General features: G+C 43.3%; 1 protein-coding gene across 1 annotated transcript; it reads right to left on the reverse strand.

Annotated features, from left to right (window-relative positions):
- Positions 1-2266: 2266 nt before the first annotated feature.
- On the reverse strand, positions 2267-19954 carry LOC106578867 (WD repeat domain phosphoinositide-interacting protein 3). The gene is made up of 10 exons (XM_014158100.2): positions 19746-19954; positions 18637-18711; positions 17441-17542; positions 17069-17156; positions 12237-12331; positions 11785-11975; positions 7203-7288; positions 6992-7093; positions 6548-6669; positions 2267-6196 (listed from the first exon to the last, which is right to left on the reverse strand). The coding sequence occupies exons 1-10, from the start codon at positions 19810-19812 to the stop codon at positions 6090-6092; spliced, it is 1035 nt and encodes a 344-aa protein (XP_014013575.1). The 5' UTR covers positions 19813-19954; the 3' UTR covers positions 2267-6089.
- Between the last annotated feature and the right edge of the window lie 1600 nt (positions 19955-21554).

Raw genomic sequence — 21554 nt, forward strand, 5'->3', positions numbered from 1 at the left:
GATAGAGCTGCTCCGGTCAACTGTAAGTGCTGTTATTGTGAAGTGGAAACATCTAGGAGCAACAAAGGCTCAGCTGCGAAGTGGTAGGCCACACAAGCTCACAGAACGGGACCGCCGATTGCTGAAGCACGTTGCGCATAAACATCGTCTGTCCTCGGTTGCTACACTCACTACCGAGATCGAAACTGCCTCTGGAAGCAATGTCAGCACAAGAACTGTTCATCGAGAGTTTCATGAAATGGGTTTCCATGGCCGAGCAGCCGCATACAAGATTAAGATCACCATGCGCAATGTCTAGCGTCGGCTGGAGAGGTGTAAAGCTCGCCGTCATTGGAGCAGTGGAAATGCTTTCTCTGGAGTGATGAATCACGCTTCACCATCTGGCAGTCCAATGGACGATTCTGGGTTTGGCGGAAGCCAGGAGAACGCTACCTGCCCCAATGCATTGTGCCAACTGTAAAGTTTGGTGGAGGAGGAATAATGGTCTGGGGCTGTTTTTCATGGTTCAGGCTAAGCCCCTTAGTTCCAGTGGAGGGAAATCTTAGCGTTATAGCATACAATGACATTCTAGACTATTCTGTGCTTCCAACTTTGTGGCAACAGTTTGGGAAACCCCTTTCCTGTTTCAGCATGACATTGACCCCATGCACAAAGCGAGGTCCATACAAAAATGTTTTATCAAGATCGGTGTGGGAAAACTTGACCTCATCCCCATCGAACATCTTTGGGATGAATTGAAACGCCGATTGCGAGCCAGGGCCTAATCGCCCAACATCAGTGTCCAACCTCACTAATGCTCTTGTGGCTGAATGGAAGAAAGTCCTCGCAGCAATGTTCCAACATCTAGTGGAAAGCCTTCCCAGAAGAGTGGAGGCTGTTATAGCAGCAAAGGGGGGAAAAAACTCCATATTAATGGCTATGATTTTGGAATGAGATGTTAGAGGAGCAGACGTCCACATACTATTGCTCATGTAGTGTATGTCCGTATGCTGACGCACACAGTGAGCTCCAAAAGTATTGGGACAGTGACACATTTGTTGTTGTTTTGGCTCTGTATTCCAGCACTTTGGATTTGAAACGATACAATGACTATGAGGGTAAAGTGCAGATTGTCAGCTTTCATTTTAGGGTATTTTCATCCACATCGGTTGAACCGTTAACAAATTACAGCACTTTTTGTACATGGTCCTCCCATTTAAAGGACCAAAAGTATTGGGACAAATCCACTTATGTCTATTAAAGAAGTCAAAAGTTTAATATTTGGTCCCAAATTCATAGTACGTTACTTTACTTTTTACTTTTTCTGTTTTCTGTTTGTTTTGGTTGTCAGATAATATAAATTAATGGTAAATAATGTATTGTGTCAGTTTGGAGTCACTTATTGTAAAAATGTTATGTTTATAAACATGTCTACATTAATGTGGATGCTACCATGGATAATCCTGGATGAATTGTGAATAATGAGTGAGAAAGTTAGATGCACAAATATCATAACCCCCCCCAACAAAAATGCCAACCTCACTTGTTATGGTGAGAGGTCAGCAGGCATGGGGGGATTTTATTTGTGCAACATGCAGGATTATCTGTAATCATGGTAGCCTCCCCATTAATGTTTAGAAACATATTAGGGGAGGGGTTAACAGCCGGCTAGGGGAGGGGTTAACAGCTGGCTAGGGGAGGGGTTAACAGCCGGCTAGGGGAGGGGTTAACAGCTGGCTAGGGGAGGGGTTAACAGCCGGCTAGGGGAGGGGTTAACAGCTGGCTAGGGGAGGGGTTAACAGAGGGCTAGAGGAGGGGTTAACAGCTGGCTAGGGGAGGGGTTAACAGAGGGCTAGGGGAGGGGTTAACAGCTGGCTAGGGGAGGGGTTAACAGAGGGCTAGGGGAGGGGTTAACAGAGGGCTACGGGAGGGGTTAACAGCCGGCTAGGGGAGGGGTTAACAGAGGGCTAGGGGAGGGGTTAACAGCTGGCTAGGGGAGGGGTAAACAGAGGGCTAGGGGAGGGGTTAACAGCTGCCTAGGGGAGGGGTTAACAGAGGGCTAGGGGAGGGGTTAACAGCTGGCTAGGGGAGGGGTTAACAGAAGGCTAGGGGAGGGGTTAACAGCTGGCTAGGGGGGGTTAACAGCTGGGTAGGGGAGGGCTTGGGTAGTTGTTTTCAGACCAAGCATGGTTCCTTCTAAACTAAAGTAACCTTATGAATGCATATGATGCAATAACATACTAAAACAGATTACACACTACCTTTAAGTTGCACACAGTACACCGGGTCATGTACAAATGTCCATACGGACATGACGTTTTATTTACAAATTTAAATGCAGGATTTTACAATCATTTTGAATGTGTCACATAAACAGGAGAGTTTGTGCCGCGTCCATATGTAGTTAAATGGCAGCATAGTGTTGTGTGTGTGTGTGTGGGGGGGTCTTCACATTGTGAAGTGTGTAGGGACTAAATTCCCCTGACATATGTACAATCAGAGCTGGATGCAACAAGTGAAATGCATTCAGAGAGCGGTTCCCATTGAATTCAAACTGAAAGAGAAATGTGCGTCGGACAAATCAGAAATATACTGAAAGATACAGAAAAATACATTGTAGTACTGCATTGTAAGGTCACATACATGGGCAAAAAAGCTGGACCTGATACTGTGACAAACATGAGATAGGCTCTAAAGTCAATACTTGTAGATCCACAAATGTTACCATCATCTGTAGATCAGATAATTTATGCAGAAGCTTGCTCAAGCTGGCCCTAGTGAGCAAGCAGAAGAGAGTTATCTCTTCAAGAGGCAAACTACACCAGCCAATTAAACCTCACCAAAAAGGAATGGGTGCGCATTGAGTCACACAAGGAAGTGGATTTTGGTTTAATTCAGCTAGAATGTGTCACTCATAAGACTTTCATTTAATCTTGAAAGCAGATTTTTAAAATGTAAGCATAGGGGGTGGAAATGCACTTTGATCACGGCAGAATATTGCAGTAGTTTCCACAATGACCGGGAAGGCTTAGTTCTGGGAAAACGGTTGTATTCATTCATGAGCGGATGTATGATAAACATTGGTTTCTTTGAAAGAATTAGGAAGATATACGTCATTGAAAATCATCTGAGACTGATCAAGTTTCCGAGTTTGATTATGCTCAAAACTCAATGTAAAGATCAAAGTACTTGGGCCTAGATTCAATCCGTACCGCGGAAGAGCTGCATTATAGCGCGATTGACATTCATTTCCGATTGAGCCGACATATGCAGCATTTACCACGAATGCTGTCTCCTCGAACACGGAAACATTGCCTTTAAAAAAGGTGCATAGCTCAAAAAGGGGCGATGGGATTGAATCTAGCCCCAAATCAGTGCTTTATAGGTACTAACTAGAGTTGTAACTAATATATTCCCTCTCCACAAGGAGGGCGAGACTCACGTCAAGAATATTACACATACATACATACATACATACATAGTAAGCTACAACATGAAATGTCAGGAAAAGCGAAACATTCATCATGAGAGAGTTCTTCTACTCTCTACGGTCTATATGCAGTAAGTTACTTATGTTCAGTCTGGCGCATTCATTGTGTTTATACAGCGAGTAAAAGCTAAACTCTACCAGGGTGAGGTTTCACCAAGAGGAATCCCTGAGGTTAACCAGATAAACCACTGTAAATCAAAACTGAAGCTTCAAGCTCATATAAAAATAGGAACTTTTTTAAATTTAACTAGGCAAGTCAGTTAAGAACAAATTCTTATTTACAATGACAGCCTACTGGGGAACAGTGGGTTACCTGCCTTGTCCAGGGGCAGGATGACAGACTTTTACCTTGTCAGCTCGGGGATACGATCCAGCAAACTTCTGGTTACTGGCCCAATGCTCTAACCACTAGGCTACCTGCCGCCCCTTAATGGGTGACTCATTTCTCTAACTGTAGGAAGAAAGATCTATTTCTAAGTGTTTACCCATCTTGCTAACTCAAAGATCTTACCTTGTGAAATCCCACCCAAATATGCATATGTACAGTGCCTTCAGGAAGTATTCATACCCTTAGATTTTTTCCACATTTTGTGTTACAGCCAGAATAAAACATTTATTAAATTGAGATTTGTTTGTCACTGGCTTAACCACAATACCCCAAAATGTGAAAGTGACATTTTTTACAAATGAAAACTGAAATGTCTTGAGTCAATAAGCATTCAAACACTTTGTTATGGCAAGCCTAAATACTTTTAGGAGTAAAAATTTGCTTAAGTCACATAGTAAGTTGCATAGACTCGCTCTGTGTGCAATAAGTGTTTAACATGATTTTGAAATGACTACCTCATTTCTGTACCCCACACATACAGATAATTGTAAGGTTGAGCAGTGAATTTAAAACACAGATTCAACCACAAAGACCAGGGGGTTTTTCCAATGCCTTGTAAAGAAGGGCACCTATTGGTAGATGGGTAAAAAAAAAAAAAAAAGAAGACATTGAATATCCCTTTGAGCATGGTGAAGTCATTAATTACCCTCTGGATAGTGTATCAATACACCCAGTCACTAACTCAGTTGCCAGAGAGAAAGGAAACTGCTCAGGGACTTCACCATGAGGCCAATAGTGACCTTAAAACAGTTACAGAGTTTAATGGCTGTGTTATGAGAACACTGAGGATGGATCAAACACATTGCAGTTACTCCACAATACTAACCTAATTGAAAGAGTGAAAAGATGTAAGCCTGTAGATAATACAAATATTCCAAAAACATACATCCTGTTTGTAACAAGACACTAAACTAATACTGCAAAACATGTGGCAAAGCAATTACATCTTTCTCCTGAATACAAAGTGTTGGATTTGCGCCAAACATTAATGAGTACCACTCTCCATATTTTCAAGCATAGTGGTGGCTGCATCATGTTATGACTATGATTGTAATTGTTAAGGACAGGGGAGTTTTTCAGTATAAAAACATTTACAAAATAGAGCTAAGCACAGGCAAAATCCCAGAGGAAAACTGGTTCAGTCTGCTTTCCAGCAGACACTCGGAGATGAATTCACCTTTCAGCAGGACAATAACCCAAAACACATGGCCAAATCTACACTGGAGTTGCTTACCAAGAAGACAGTGAATGTTACTGAGTGGCTGAGTTGGTGTTTTGACTTAAATCTACTTGAAAATCTATGGCAAGACATGAAAATGGTTGTCTAGCAACAATCAACAACCAATTTTAGAGCTTGAAACATTTTGATGAGAATAATGGGCAAATGTTGCACAATCCAGGTGTGGAAAACTCTTAGAGACTTGCCCAGACAGACTCACAGCTGTAATCACTGTCAAAGGTGCTTTTACAAAGTATTGACTCAAGGGTGTGAATACTTACATAAATTAGATATGTCTGCATTTCATTTTATATATATATTTGCAAACATTTCTAAAAACATGTTTTCACTTAGTCATTATGAGGTATTGTGTGTAGATGTGTGCAAAAAAAAAAGTATATATTTAATCAATTTTGAATTCAGGCTGTAACAACAAAATGAGGAATAAGTCAAGGGTTATGAATACTTCCTGAAGGCACATATGCGAGTATATACACACTCCAATATTGATTCAGCTCAGAGGCACTCCCTATAGTTAGATTAGGTGGTGTTAGTTTACAAGATTTATTTTTCTATGTATCTACCCATTGGAATCAACGCTATACGCCTTTAAAAAAAACAACCAGAATAATCGACCGATCATTGTAAATTCCACGGAAGACATCTTTAAAAAGCAACAAAAATACATTTCCCTGTTTGGTTCTCAGAGTAGCAGGACAACAAGGTCCAGGTGACAGTCTGTCCATCTGTCTGTCCTTCGCTAGTTGTTCAAGGATGGTCTCTAAGTAGTTTGTGTCAGAGAGGACATTGACTTCATTCATCACTCCCTCCATCCGTCTTCGGTCGTTTCTGAGGCGGTCTCCCTCTCTCCTTCCCTCCATTGAGAGTCTATCAATCAGCACTGGGTGCGCAGAGACACCTAACCTCCTCCTTCTGTCCATCTCCCCCTTGTCCTCCTGCTCTAGAAAATAAACACACGTCTGTCTGTCCGCAGGAGGAGTCTGGGTTAAAGGTCAGATCTTCTCATCAGTCATCTCCAGGAACTGGGCATAGACGTCTCGGGAACACTCCCCCTTCGGGTTGAACAGGAACTTGTAGTAGCTGCCGTCAGCACAAATGGCTGTGGAGAGAGCGAGAGAGAGCGAGAGAGAGAGAGAGAGCGAGAGAGAGCGAGAGAGAGCGAGAGTCCCCCCAATAAGAGAATGTATCCACAAATGTAAGAACACAGTTTCCTGCTCAAAGTCTAAAATGGTGTCAACAATAAAACAATCAAATAAGTAGTGTCAGGTCAACAATAAAATGAGTCAACATGGAAGAAATGTCAAGCTGAATGCGTTTATAGACACTGGACAGGAAGCAGGAAGTAGCTGGAGTATGACTAATTTATGACTGCACTGGGCTCTGTTCCAGAGGTGTGCCAACGCAAACATGTACACAGAGAGCAATACTACCACACACACACACAACTCACCTATGACAGAGTTGGGTTCTGTTCCGAAGGCACACACACACGGCGAATTTGATGGAACCTGGAACTTGGAGAAGCTCCACTTGGAGCTGAAGTACTTAGGAAGGAAACTGGCCGAGGCTAAGCTAAGGATAAAAGGAAACAACAATGATTCAGGGATGGGTTTTGAATTTATAGGAAACAAAACAAGGATTCGGGAATGGGTTTGGAATGGTGGCTGGTTTAAAGATTAACATTGAAAAACGAAATGTGCTCACTTCAAAGTTACTCTTATTGAACCGTCAATAATATAGATAGCTCTCTCAAAGAGAGCTTTATCACCACTGGCACCAAGGCAGTACTTTAATCTACGATCAATGTTGCAGTATTTGGACCTTTTAAGAGTTCCAGTCACAAAGTGCATAAAAAGTTGAAACGTTTGTCTCAGACAAATCAAATCAGACAGACCTGGACTGTTTGTTCCTCTTGGGGTCCTCTGCAGCAAATATGTGGACTGTACCATGGTCACTAGACAGACAGATGAGGGACGCGTCCTGGTTGAAGTTGATGCTGGGGAAGGGGGAACAGAGGGTTAAATGACTCAAAATGGAAACATTAGTTCATTTGTCACATCTAATATGAGGTGAAGAAGAGACCCAGGTTGGTTGGTTGTTCTCACCAGTAGATGTTAGCGGCCTGTGACCCTCGCCTCAACTCCTGAATCAGGTGACCTGCCATGGTGTCAAATATTCTGATCAGGGTCCCCTGGAGAGAAATAAACAGAGACACGGTGTTGGGAGATGGTTACGCCTCGTCTACAAGCAACCATGACAACCAGTTGGGAGTTGGTTGCGCCTCGTCTACAAGCAACCATGACAACCAGTTGGGAGTTGGTTGCGCCTCGTCTACAAGCAACCATGACAACCAGTTGGGAGTTGGTTGCGCCTCATCTACAAGCAACCATGACAACCAGTTGGGAGTTGGTTGCGCCTCGTCTACAAGCAACCATGACAACCAGTTGTAGAGACAAAAGGTACCGTCTAAGCCCAGAAGTAGTGATAAAAGGGTTAAGAGCAATTCAACGTTGAGTGACACATACATTTTAAAGTAAAAAAAAAAAAAAAAGAGTATGTCAAACAAAAACCAATGATTGCAAAGTTAAACAAACCATACAACTCTATGAACAAGGACTATCGACTGGTGAGAACTTGAATCCAAGATGGCGTAGCAGTCAGGCGTCTTTGTCTTCGTCTTGTCGTGTCCCGTGTATATATCTTTTTATATATTTTTTCTTCGCATATATTTTATATTTTCTTAACCTCAACTTACTCTCCTGCAACCCGTCTCACCCAATATGGTATGGATCTGCTATTTTCTTTACTTTAGAACTGGAACCCCCAACAGAAGCTAGCCAGCTAACTAGCTACTAGCTAGTAGTCAGCTAGCGGTCATCAGCTAACCTTTAGCCCGGACAACTCCTGCCAGTCTGCACAGCGCGATTCAACCCAGAGCATATCGGACTTCTTCTTCTCCATATCTCCAGATTCCTACCGCAAGCTCTGAACCTTTTCACCTGGATCATCGCAGCTAGCTAACTGCTATCCAAGTGACTACTCCTGGCTAACGTCTCTGTCCCGAAGCAAACACCAATTAGCCTGGAGCTAGCCTATGCTAGGCCCATCTCCCGGCTAGCTGAAGAGGTCCATCAGCCACTCCTTGGGCTACAATACCTATTTTGCCAAATGGCCTGGACCCCTTTTACTGCCGATACGGAGCCCCGCCGATTCAGCACGACTGGACTACCGATGTAATCCGCCCGAGGGGGTTTTTCAACAGGCTCCTCCGTCGCGACGTCCCCTGAATGCCCATCTGCTAGCCGCGGCCCACTAGCTGTCTAGAGTATATCGGACTGTTAGCTGAAGAGGCCATCAGCCAATTTCTTGGGCTACTATACCTATTTTGCCAATTGGCCTAGACCCTTTTATTACACAGAGCCCTGCTGATCCATCACAACTGGTCTGCAGACGAAACCGCACGAGGGGGCTACAACAGACTTCTTCCATCGCGACGTCCCTCTAAGGCCCTTCTGCTAGCCCCGGCCTGCTAGCTGTCTGAATCGCCGTGTCTCCAGCCCGACTAGCTATTCACTGGACCCTATGATCACTCGGCTACGCAAGCCTCTCCCTAATATCAATATGCCTTGTCCATTGCTGTTTTGGTTAGAACTGCCAAAGGGGGCGGAGTTGCAATCTACTGCAGAGATAGCCTGCAGAGTTCTATCTTACTATCCAGGTCTGTGCACAATTTGAGCTTCTACTTTTAAAAATCCACCTTTCCAGAAACAAGTCTCTCACCTTTGCCGCTTGCTATAGACCACCTTCTGCCCCCAGCTGTGCCCTGGACACCATATGTGAATTGATTGCCCCCCCATCTATCTTCAGAGTCCAGCTCGTACTGTTAGGTGACCTAAACAGGGACATGGTTAACACCCCGGCCATCCTACAATCTAAGCCTGATGCCCTTAATTTCACACAAATTATCAATGAACCTACCAGGTACAACCCCAAATCCGTAAACACGGGCACCCTCATAGAAAACATCCTAACCAACCTGCCCTCCAAATACACATCTGCTGTCTTCAACCAGGATCTCAGCGATTACTGCCTCATTGCCTGCGTACGTAATGGGTCTGCGGTCAAACGACCACCCCTCATCACTGTCAAACGCTCCGTAAAACACTTCAGTGAGCAGGCCTTTCTAATCGACCTGGCCCGGGTATCCTGGAAGGATATTGACCTCATTCTGTCAGTAGAGAACGCCTGGTTATTCTTTAAAGGTGCTTTCCTCACCATCTTAAATAAGCATGCCCCATTCAAAAAAATGTAGAACCAGGAACAGATATAGCCCTTGGTTCACTCCAGACCTGACTGCCCTTGACCAGCACAAAAACATCCTTGGCATACTGCATTAGCATCGAATAGCCCCCGCGATATGCAACATTTTAGGGAAGTTAAGAACCAATATACACAGGAAGTTAGGAAAGCAAAGGCTAGCTTTTTCAAACAGAAATGTGCATCTTGTAGCACAAACTACAAAATGTTCTGGGACATTGTAAAGTCCATCGAGAATAAGAGCACCTCCTCCCAGCTGCCCACTGTACTGAGGCTAGGAAACACTGTCACCACCGATAAATCCACGATAATTGAGAATTTCAATAAGCATTTTTCTACGGCTGGCCATGCTTTCCACCTGGCTACACCTACCCCGGTCAAAAGCCCTGCACCCCCCCACAGCATCTTGCCCAAGCTTCCCCCATTTCTCCTTCACCCAAATCCAGATACCAGATGTTCTGAAAGAGCTGTAAAATCTGGACCCTTACAAATCAGACGGACTAGACAATCTGGACCCTCTCTTTCTAAAATTATCTGCCAAAATTGTTGCAACCCCTATTACTAGCCTGTTCAACCTCTCTTTCGTATCGTCTGAGATCCCCAAAGATTGGAAAGCTGCCGAGGTCATCCCCCTCTTCAAAGGGGAGACACTCTAGACCCAAACTGCTACAGACCTATATCTGTCCTACGCTGCCTTTCTAAGGTCTTCGAAAGCCAAGTCAACAAACAGATCACTGACCATTTCGAATCCCACCGTACCCTCTCCGCTATGCAATCTGGTTTCCGAGCTGGTCATGGGTGCACCTCAGCCACGCTCAAGGTCCTAAACGATATCATAACCGCCATCGATAAGAGACAATACTGTGCAGCTGTATTCATCGACCTGGCCAAGGCTTTCGACTCTGTCAATCACCACATTCTTATCGGCAGACTCAACAACCTTGGTTTCTCAAATGACTGCCTCGCCTGGTTCACCAACTACTTCTCAGACAGAGTTCAGTGTGTCAAATCGGAGGGCCTGTTGTCCAGACCTCTGGCAGTCTCTATGGGGGTGCCACAGGGTTAAATTCTCGGGCCGACTCTTTTCCCTGTATACATCAATGATGTCGCTCTTGCTGCTGATGATTCTCTGATCCACCTCTACGCAGACGACATCATTCTGTAAATGCATGCTCTTCAACCGATCGCTGCCCGCACCTGCCCGCCCGTCCAGCATCACTACTCTGGACGGTTATGACTTAGAATATGTGGACAACTACAAATACTTAAATGTCTGGTTAGACTGTAAACTCTCCTTCCAGACTCACATCTCCAATCCAAAATTAAATCTAGAATCGGCTTCCTATTTCGCAACAAAGCATCCTTCACTCATGCTGCCAAACATGCCCTCGTAAAACTGACTATCCTGCCGATCCTTGACTTCGGCGATGTCATTTACAAAATAGCTTCCAACACTCTACTCAGCAAATTGGATGCAGTCTATCACAGAGCCATCCGTTTTGTCACCAAAGCCCCCTATACTACCCACCACTGCGACCTGTATGCTCTCGTTGGCTGGCCCTCGCTTTATATTCGTCGCCAAACCTACTGGCTCCAGGTCATCTATAAGTCTTTGCTAGGTAAAGCCCCGCCTAATCTCAGCTCACTGGTAAACCATAGCAGCAGCAGGTATATCTCACTGGTCATCCCCAAAGCCAATTCCTCTTGTTCTCAACTTGCCTACCCCAGTCAAAACTGTTCGCTGCTCTGGCACCCCAATGGTGGAACAAGGTCCCTCACGACGCCAGGACAGCGGAGTCAGTCACCACCTTCCGGAGACACCTGAAACCCCACCTCTTTAAGGAATACCTGGGATAGGATAAAGTAATCCTTCTAACCCCCCCTTAAAAGATTTAGATGCACTATTGTAAAGTGGTTGTTCCACTGGATATTATAAGGTGAATGCACCAATTTGTAAGTCGCTCTGGATAAGAGCGTCTGCTAAATGACTTAAATGTAAAAATGTAAATAAAGGGGAAATAAAATTAAAATACTTAACTATTTCCACTGAACATTTTACAAAAAACATTTACTTTAACAGTTCAAATGCAAAGTTTGGTAACAGAATGACGGTTGGTGTTGTTTGTGCCGTCATTCTGTTACCAAACTTTGCATCTGCAGTGTTCTTCAAGTAAATGTGTTTTGTACAATTTGCAGTGGAAATAGTTAAAAGTATTCCTTGTTCATAGAGTTGTATGGTTTGTTTAACTTTGTAATCATTGGTTTTTGTTTGACATACATTTTAAAGTAAAAAATCAGAGTCTCAGTGTCACTCTGTTACTGTGGAATGTCCCTTTAGCCAATGAGTATTTTTAAAAGGGGTTGTATTACTTTCTCGGAGGCGGTGGCGATCCTGGTTCCCTGCAGGTTGAGGGCGATGCAGCACAGCGCCCCCTCATGGGCGGGGATGTCCACTGGAGGCTTCTCTGTGTTGGCCAGGTCCACGATCTGCACATGCCCAGAGTGGGTGCCCGGGAACGCCAGGAGAGAGTTGTTACTGTTGGGACACAGCACACACAGACCTGGGGAGAGTATATTAAAATGGAGGGAGAGTGTATTAAAATGGAGGGAGAGTGTATTAAAATGGAGGGAGAGGGGGAGAGAGAGAGGGAGGGAGAGAGAGATGAGAGGAGAAGCTACACATTACACCCATATAACACTGTTGTGAAGATTGTTTGTTTACTTCAATTATGAGCATGTCTAATATTGTATTTAGCAGCCTGGTTTAGGAATCTGGCAGCTGCAGTAGACAGTAGTCGGTCCGTCTGTATTGTAGTACTGACCTTTGGGGTTATAGCAGGTCTCAAACACATGCAGCTGATGAGGGTTGTGGGTGAACGTGAACACTTTGATCATTGAGTCCAGGACCACAACGATCCTGAGGACATAAGAGAGATACAGACATTAGGCTAAAGATTTCTGGCCCACTAACATACAGCAATCCAATGGGGAAAAACTGGTATGAAAACATTGGCTTTACTCATTTCGTATGTATATACTGTATTTTAGTCAATGCCACTCCGACATTGCTCGTCCTAATATTTATATATTTCTTAATACCATTCTTTTACTTTTAGATTTGTGTGTATTGTTGTGAATTGTTAGATACTACAGCACTGTTGGAGCTAGGAACACAAGCATTTCACTACACCCGCAATAACATCTGCTAAACATGTGCAAGTGACAAATAAAATTTGATTTGACTACTCCTGACACCGACATACTACCTTCTAACCTTCCCCTTTAACGTTACCTAAAAGGTGAACATCTTAACAGTCATTGCCTTTTCAGGCAGAGTAGTCCTCTCTAAAAGAAACTAGGATCTATACAGTGTTATACCTCTCCTATTCTCGCTATACACCAAGTCACTTGGCTCTGTCATATCTTCACATGCTCTTTCCTATCATTGCTATGCAGACGACACACAATTAATCTTCTCCTTTCCCCCTTCTGATAACCAGGCGGCGAATCGCATCTCTGCATGTCTGTCAGACATATCAGTGTGGATGACAGATCACCAGCTCAAGCTAAACCTCGGCAAGATGGAGCTGCTCTTCCTCCCGGGGAAGGACTGCCCGTTCCATGATCTCGCCATCACGGTTGACAACTCCCTTGTGTCCTCCTCCCAGAGTGCTAAGAACCTTGGCGTGATCCTGGACAACACCCTGTCGTTCTCCACTAACATCAAGGCAGTGACCCGATCCTGTAGGTTCATGCTCTACAACATTCGCAGAGTACGACCCTGCCTCACACAGGAAGCGGCGCAGGTCCTAATCCAGGCACTTGTCATCTCCCGTCTGGATTACTGCAACTCGCTGTTGGCTGGGCTCCCTGCCTGTGCCATTAAACCCCTACAACTCATCCAGAACGCCGCAGCCCGTCTGGTGTTCAACCTTCCCAAGTTCTCTCACGTCACCCCGCTCCTCCGCTTTCTCCACTGGCTTCCAGTTGAAGCTCGCATCCGCTACAAGACCATGGTGATTGCCTACGGAGCTGTGAAGGGAACGGCACCTCCATACCTTCAGGCTCTGATCAGGCCCTACACCCAAACAAGGGCACTGCGTTCATCCACCTCTGGCCTGCTGGCCCCCCTACCTCTGAGGAAGCACAGTTCCCGCTCAGCCCAGTCAAAACTGTTCGCTGCTCTGGCACCCCAATGGTGGAACAAGCTCCCTCACGACGCCAGGACAGCGGAGTCAGTCACCACCTTCCGGAGACACCTGAAACCCTACCTCTTTAAGGAATACCTAGGATAGGATAAAGTAATCCTTCTACCCCCCCCCTTAAAAGATTTAGATGCACTATTGTAAAGTGGTTGTTCCACTGGATATCATAAGGTGAATGCCCCAATTTGTAAGTCGCTCTGGATAAGAGCGTCTGCTAAATGACTTAAATGTAAATGTATACCATTACTGCATTGGGACCTAGTACTGTATAATTACCAACCAGTTACTATGTAATGACAATCCAACAGGTTCTGGGCCTAAGAAGAGGGAGTGCAATCCCAGCCTGCTATTACTGTACTATTACAGGCAGCAGGTAGTCTAGTGGTTAAGAGCGTTGGGTCAGTAACCGAAATGTTGCTGGTTCGATTCCACGAGCCAACTAGGTGAAAAATCTGTTGATGTGCCCTTGAGCAAGGCACTTAACCCTAACTGTTCCTGTAAGTCACTCTGGATAAGAGCGTCTGCTAAATGACTAAAATGTAAAAATGTAAATGCTGGTACCATCTCCCACCCTCTCTGTCCTGTAACTAAAGCTACATATCTCATTTGACTCCCAATACAGTGCCCTGCAGTACTTCCAACCAGATCGAACTAAATTATACTTTATTCGTCAGATGCTTCGTAAAACAACAGGTGTAGACTAACAGTGAAATGCTGACGAGTGTAAGCAATGCTTACATGATCGCTGTGTGCCATTGATGATGAAACACAACGACTGCATTCCTAATTGGTCTTAAACAGGGAGTTAAAGTAGTACTAAATTCTTACTAAAATGTGAGTACATTTGAGTCAATGGGTATTTCTCAAAATCCTTACTACTGTGCTCTGAGCACGCAAATTGGAGCACGGGAGGGTTGGAGTATGAGTCCACATTAAAGTATATGAAAACGGAGAACGAGGGCACTTCTCGAATGCGTTCTCCGTTTGTACATATTTTGAAGCATGCATCGATGCAAGCTCCAATGGAAAGTATGCAAAGAAATATGACACAACCCCGTAAAAACAACGCAAAATGTATTGAAATCAATGGAGGATGAAGCAAGTGCAAATAAACTCCAACTTCGGAATGAAAATGTTGCCTATTCATATCTCATATGTTGCCTGACTATAATATTTTATCTTGATACCTTAATAAATATATGCTGTGTTAATTTTGACATGTTTACCTGCCTACGTAGCGTAGATCACAAGCCCATAATAAGTCAAGAATTGTTAGCTAGCTTCCAACGAAGGTTTGACATGTATCTTGCATAATATTAGTTTTAGGTCATTTTGCCTGTTAAACTATCTGGTTGGCTACATTATTACAATTCACATATAGCTAGCTGATTGTTATGAAGTATATACAGTACCAAGTTTGGACACACCTATTCATTCAAGGGTTTTTCTTTATTTTGACTATTTTCGACATTGTAGAATAATAGTGAAAACATCAAAACTATAAAATAACATATATGGAATCATGTAGTAACCAAAAAAGTGTTAAACAAATCTAAATATATTATATATTTGAGATTATTCAAATCAGCCACCCTTGGGCATTCTCTCAACCAGCTTCATGAGGTGGTCACTTGGAATGCATTTCAATTAACATGTGTGCCTTGTTAAAAGTGAATTTGTGGAATTTCTTTCCTTCTTAATGTGTTTAAGCCAATCAGTTCTGTTGTGAAAACGTAGAGGTGGTATACAGAAGATAGTCTTTTACCAAATAGGTCTCAGTCCATATTATGGCAAGAACAGCTCAAAAAAGCAAAGAGAAACGACAGTCCATCATTACTTTGAAAGTTTCTCCAAGTGCAGTCGCAAAAACCATCAAGCGCTATGATGAAACTGGCTCTCATGAGGACTGCCACAGGAAAGGAAGACCCAGAGTTACCTCTGCTGCAAAGGACAAGTTCATTAGAGTTAACTGCACCTCAGATTGAAGTCCAAATAAATGCTTCAGAGTTCAAGTAACAAACACATCTCAACATCAACTGTTCAGAGACTGCATGAATCAGGCCTTCATGGTAAAATTGCTGCAAAGAAACCACTACTAAAAGACACCAATAAGAAGAGACTTGCTTGGGCCAAGAAACACGAGCAATGGACATTAGACCGGTGGAAATATGTCCTTTGGTCCAAATTTGAGATTTTTGGTTCCAACTGCTGTGTCTTAGTGAGACACTGAGTAAATGAACGGATGATCTCTGCATGTGTGGTTCCCACCATGAAGCATGGAGGAGGGGGTGTGATGGTGTGGGGGTGCTTTGCTGGTGAAATTGTCAGTGATTTAGAACTGAAGGCACACTTAATCCGCATGGCAATCACAGCATTCTGCAGCGATACGCCATCCCATGTGGTAAAGGCTTAATGGGACAATCATTTTCAACAGGACAATGACCCAAAACACCTCCAGGCTGTGTAAGGCCTATTTGATCAAGAAGGAGAGTGATGGAGTGCTGCATCAAATGACCTGGCCTCCACAATCACCCGAACTCAATCCAATTGAGATGGTTTGGGAAGAGTTGGAACACAGATTGAAGGAAAAGCAGCCAACAAATGCTCAGCGTATGTGGGAACTCCTTCAAGAATGTTGGAAAAGCATTCCTCATGAAGCTGGTTGAGAGAATGCCAAGAGTGTGCAAAGCTGTCATCAAGGCAAAGGGTGGCTACTTTGAAGATTCTCAAATATAAAATATATTTTGATTTGTTTAACACTTTTTTGATTCTACATTATTCCATATGGGTAATTTCATAGTTTTGATGTCTTCACTATTATTCTGCAATGTAGAAAATAGTAAAAAATAAAGAAAAACCCTTTAATGGGTAGGTGTGTCCAAACTTATGACTGGTACTGTGTCTTGTTTCGACGCTATTGTCCTGGCTGGAAGACGGTTCAGTGAATGGGTAAGTCCATAGTTCAATAGGGCTAGCTAGCTAGCCACGAAAAATGTACATCTACTGTCCAAAAACGAAGTTTTAGGTCATTTTTGCCTGTTTAACTAGCTGGCTAGCTAGATTATTACGATTCACATATCTAGCTGATAATTATGAAGTAAAACGTTTGCTTTGTGTATATCTTGTTTGGTCTCTATTGTTGCCATTGTTCTGTCTGGAAGAAGGTTCAGTGAATGGGGAGGTGCAGCGTGAGGTAATACAGTAGGGGGAGGTGCAGCGTGAGGTAATACAGTAGGGGGAGTGTGAGTGCTTCTCAAATGGAATGTTTTATGCATTCTTCACACTCTCGTCCACACAAGAACGTACTCAGGAAAACGTCTTCGGAGAATGCACTCGGGAGCACAGTGGTACGCATATTGAGAAACGGCCAATGTGTGGTTGTATTGGCACTCAACACTGTTGATAGAAACACCCCGAGGGAAGAAGAAACACGTGGCAAGTGTTCGTACCTGTCCCTTCGAAGCTTCACTGCTTTGACCTCCGTGGAGAACTCAATTTCTATAACCGTCTTTTTCTTCAGGTCATCCCAGATCATCACTAGAGGAAAACATCAGAGGACATGGTGGGAATTAACAACAGTCAAGAAGACTAATGTGAGATAATGCCGTTTGTCTCTAGTTTCAGACCAAATGTAAAGAAATAACTGGACACGGTCAATCTGATGGAAAAGTCTACCACTATTGAGATAATTGCAAGGGACACATTTCAAACAGATAAAAAAAAAGGTTATTTTGAGGGTTCCAAAATATATTATTTCTTATGCTCATAGTACATAGATACAGGCAAGTTCAACACATGCTCCACACACACAGTAACCATACCTTTGTTAGGTGGGTATTTGGGCTTCTTCCCTCCTCCGACCAGTGCTAGGTAGTTACACCTGAACAGCATCTCCACATGGCTGACCCCACCCTCCATGAACTCTGGAAGACACACACAGAACCACCTTATTGGCCATTATGCTGTCAATCTGGCAGGTGCCGAGTGAACTGAGCCAATGAGAATCAAGGATGTTGCCTCAAAAACCACAATTATCCAAAATATTATTCCGACAAGATCTCTAAACTGTTACTAGAAAGATACACTCCTGATCAGGAGCATTTAAATAGTTTTAATATCTCAAAGGTTTTACTCGTTTTCAAGAAAGTACCAGACAGTAAATTGCAGACAACTCATTCCATCTGCATATTAAAACAAGCCTTCCCAGCATGCATGATGCCTCACAGAAACCCAATATCCTAGCACCTGCACACATAGGTAAAGGTTGGACAATGAACAGAAAAAGCAACCCAACAAGACCAGGTTATCCCTGGCCTATGGGCTCCCGAGTGGTGCGGCGCAGCGTTCTAAGGCATTGCATTTCAGTGCTAGAGGCGTCACTACAGACACCCTGGTTCGAATCCAGGCTGTATCACAACCGGCCGTGATTGGGAGTCCCATAGGTCAGTGCACAATTGGCCCAGCGTCGTCCGGGTTTGCCCGAGGTAGGACGTCATTGTAAATAAGAATTTGTTCTAACTGACTTGCCTAGTTAAATAAAGGTTACATTTAAAAAATGTTAAATAATAATTTCCCTACAGTACTAAAGACAGTACAGTAAGCCGTCGTTTCCTATAGTGACTTTGGAACAGGTTATGTGCGGAGTGAGGAGTCACATGTGCAGGGATCAGTGGCGGAATGATTAACTTTCTCATATAGCCCTCCTCATCCAACTAGAGTACCAATCCAGCCACAGACAGATCCATCTCGTCTCACACACAGCAGGAACAGGAAGGAAGTACCTTGGCTCTCGCTGTCACAATGCTGTGGCCCCGGTATGCAGCAAAATGGCCTCGATTTACTGCAAGCACTGCTACTCACACACTTAGTTTCTTTACATATCAATAAAATGCTTACCCCATAACTTTTGATCAATAGTAAACTGTGGAAAAACCACATTATGATGAATCATGATTTTTTTTTTATAGACAATTATGATTTTATGTTTCATACAGTCATTATCTTGACATATATTTACCTTGTTTTTCTTTCTCTTTGAGTGGGTCTGCGTTGTACACCCTAAACCCATTCTCCATTCCGCAAGCAAAGCATCCTGGAAGGAGAACAGAAAATACCACTGGTTAGAACAACCCTGATCGAAGCTTGGTCCAAACAAATTCACAGTGTATGAACAACCCAAGATAATTGCTTTTGTGCCAGAATGTGTGTCTGTCTTCGAAGACATCATGATTATATGGAAGGTCAACTAAGGACAGACTATGTTTCCATTCAGCCTCCTATCTGTTCCTGTTCTTTCTCTCTATCCTATCCAAGTTGAAGTTTGTCCTACTGCTCCAGTAACCAGATGCTGCATGTGAGGAATGCACACACAGTGGGCATTGAACAGAGTGTTTGAATATTAGCTACCAGTAATTTATTTGTTTGGAAGGAGACCCATTCATTCACTGCTCAGTGAAGAAAAGCTGGCTAGGGCCACCTAGACCCACCCACCCTCACAACTTGAGCTGCCTAGTTAAATAAAGGTTAAATAAAAAATAAATACCTAGCCATCTTTTGATGTAAACTATTTAGTAGTTTAGCAGTTGTCAAACTAACGTTATAACTACAGATAAAAGGGGAACGTTCTAACATCTTTGTTATAACCATCTGTACTATACCGTTACTATGTCGCTAAGATAGTTAGCTTGTTAACGACAGAGGCGCTAAAGATGAGGACATTTGACAACCCTGCAAGTATATACGGTAAAGTGAATAGTAACGTTATGTTGGCTATTTACAACATACATTTAACGAAAGTTTAGCAGATGTTTATTTTACATCAGACAACATTAGTGCTAAAATTATATTGTCCACAAATGGGAGAGCCTAACACATCCATAACATTTAGCTCGCTCTGGTCATGATGTTACATCTAAATTGTTACATGTAATATTATTTCGTTTGCTCAAATGACAATCCAATCACGATTTCACAACAACTTAATATGGCTAGAGAACTAGCGAGCTAGCTACCGAAGGCTGACTAACGTTTAAAGTTAACCCCCGGCCTCAACACGTCGTCGGTAGCGTGGCATCGACGACAGAACTGTCAACCAAAGACGATTTCGATGAAGAAACAATTTCTCACCATGATCCTGGTTGAATCCCGCGTACAAGAGTCCGTTCCCATGTGCATTTGATGGTAGTAAATTCATTACTTCGATCAGATAATCACAGGCGTACGTTAGCCGAATTTGAACAGAATGCTAGCTAGCGTTCCTCCTGTCCCACAGACAACCAGCCAGGAAAAACAACACAGCCAAAGACACAGCTATTGGTTCCAGGACGCTCAAACGAGCACCGAGCGATCGATTGATTGGGAGTGGGCGTTTCAGTACTAGTCCAAAGACAGTGAAAAAACAATACACTGTATATTTTATTTAACCTTTATTAAACAGTGAAGACATATTGAGACCTAGGTCTCTTTTTCTCTGTATTATGATACAACATAAATATACACATTAAACGCAACATGTAAAGTGTTGGTCCCATGTTTCATGAGCTGAAATAAAAGATCACAGAAACTTTCCATATACACAAAAAGCTTATTTCTCTCAAATGTTTTGCGCAAATATGTTTACATTCCTGTTAGTGAGCATTTCTCCTTTGACAGGATAGTCCATCCACCTGAAAGGTGTGGCATATCAAGAAGCTTATTAAAAACAGCATGATCATTACACAGGTGCACCTTGTGCTGGGGACAATAAAAGATCACTCTAAACGTGCAGTTTTGTCACACAACACAATGTCACAGATGTCTCAAGTTTTGAGTGAGCATGCAATTGGCATGCTGACAGCAGGAATGTCCACCAGAGCTGTTGCCAGAGAATTGAATGTTCATTTCTCTGCCGTAAGCTGCCTCCAACGTCGTTTTAGTGAATCGTCCAACCAGCTTCACAACTGCAGACCACGTGTAACCACTCCAGTCCAGGACCTCAACATCCGACTTAGTCATTTAAGGACAGATCGAAATTTACGGGAGGGGGGCGGTACTTGGTACTGTTTTGGTACTTCCCTTGTGCACTCCGCTTTTCCGCGCACTAACCTTTACTATACCACAGGCCAATATAGTCTACCAGTCTGTTCTATCCTGCCCTCCATCCACCATTCATAGTGACAATAGTCGTAGGTGGATAGTTTGTCCAGATCTGCAATAGGCTAACTAGCAATCATACCACACATTAAAGCATTCAAAGCTGCATAAATGTTCTATATGAATCCACAAGAACAAGGCCAGGTGCATCATTGCGCATGAAAATACAGTGAAGCCTTGAAGTACGCAGCTCAAAAAGCTCCCCTATTGATTTTGTTTAGGGACAATACAAGTATCCTTCCTAGACTAGTCTACAACACCACAATGCAATGAAAAATTTCAAGTGAGTACAAAATTCTACTCTCGGCTCTGTGACTTGAACGTTTCATTCCATTTGGATCAGTTGTGGGTCTACTCTGGACAGTTCATAAGGTCTAGAAAGGCACAGTCGCAGACTAGTCTGGCTGTATTTTTACTTTAGATACTGAGATGCGCTGTCTGTTTCAGATCATCATTCTGCCAAGTCATCCTATAATAATATGGCAACATATGATCCCGGCAGACCCAGTTAGTCAGGAAAACTTAACACACTCTGCCTCCTCTCCAATCCAAACGGCTATTCCTCATGCACCTAGAACTGAATTCTTCAATATAGCATATTATCATTTAACTTTTAAAATGTATTACGTTTTATATGTGGCATAAACGCATCTAGTCACAATGTTTTAATCTGATTAGGCTACTTCAAAAGTCTCCTGTAGCCATACACACATTCGTCCAAAATATAATTCCAGCATCCTCAAAATGGCTTTACATTAACCAGGTTTCCATCCAACCTTTTAAAGCGAGTTAAGTACGTTGGAT

The sequence above is a fragment of the Salmo salar genome, chromosome ssa19 (genome assembly GCF_905237065.1).
Source record: "Salmo salar chromosome ssa19, Ssal_v3.1, whole genome shotgun sequence".
Classification (NCBI taxonomy): Eukaryota; Metazoa; Chordata; class Actinopteri; order Salmoniformes; family Salmonidae; genus Salmo; species Salmo salar.